General features: G+C 44.8%; 1 protein-coding gene across 1 annotated transcript in view; it reads left to right on the forward strand.

Moving 5' to 3' along the window:
* LOC119585669 overlaps nucleotides 1-558 on the forward strand; it is a 2,077-nt gene that overhangs the window by 415 nt on the left and 1,104 nt on the right. Inside the window, exon 2 of the mRNA XM_037934345.1 lies at nucleotides 406-541. Coding sequence (XP_037790273.1) covers nucleotides 406-541 — 136 coding nt within the window. The remainder of the gene's footprint in view (nucleotides 1-405; nucleotides 542-558) is intronic.

Below are 558 nucleotides of genomic sequence, written 5' to 3' on the forward strand. Positions count from 1 at the left end.
ATTGGTCACGCATGATTTCAAATATGATTTTACTGTTTCACTTCACCGTTTATATCGATTGGACGTTATCATTCCAGTTATATAACTAAATAATCACATAAAATAACTTAGTTAACTATCTATATAAGAATCAAATCCTTCATCCACCCATCTGGCTCACCTACTTAACCCTTAACGGCATCTATGCCATATTTTCCCCTAAGAACAATATCTCACTTTCCTCTTCCACACAGATTCGGCCCAATTTCTCATTCTCTTCTTCCACACAGATTCGGCCCAATTTCACAATATCCTCTTTCGTCCAGTTTCGGCCGTGTTTCTCACCCGCTTTTTCCTTACTCTCCTCTTCCTCTTCCAAAATCTCAGAGCAATTTCTCACTCCCCTCTCCGATCTTCCTCACGCAGTATTTACCGCATACGTCGCCAATGGTCACGGACACGGTCAGCCCCCGACCTTCGAGTGCGAGGAGGACGGTATCTTCGTTGACATTTACAGGGACTGCCAAGTGTTCTACCATTGCGAGGATGGCGTCCAGACCACGTGAGTTGGGGGGGGTC

This window comes from Penaeus monodon, chromosome 20 (assembly GCF_015228065.2).
Source record: "Penaeus monodon isolate SGIC_2016 chromosome 20, NSTDA_Pmon_1, whole genome shotgun sequence".
NCBI lineage: Eukaryota > Metazoa > Arthropoda > Malacostraca > Decapoda > Penaeidae > Penaeus > Penaeus monodon.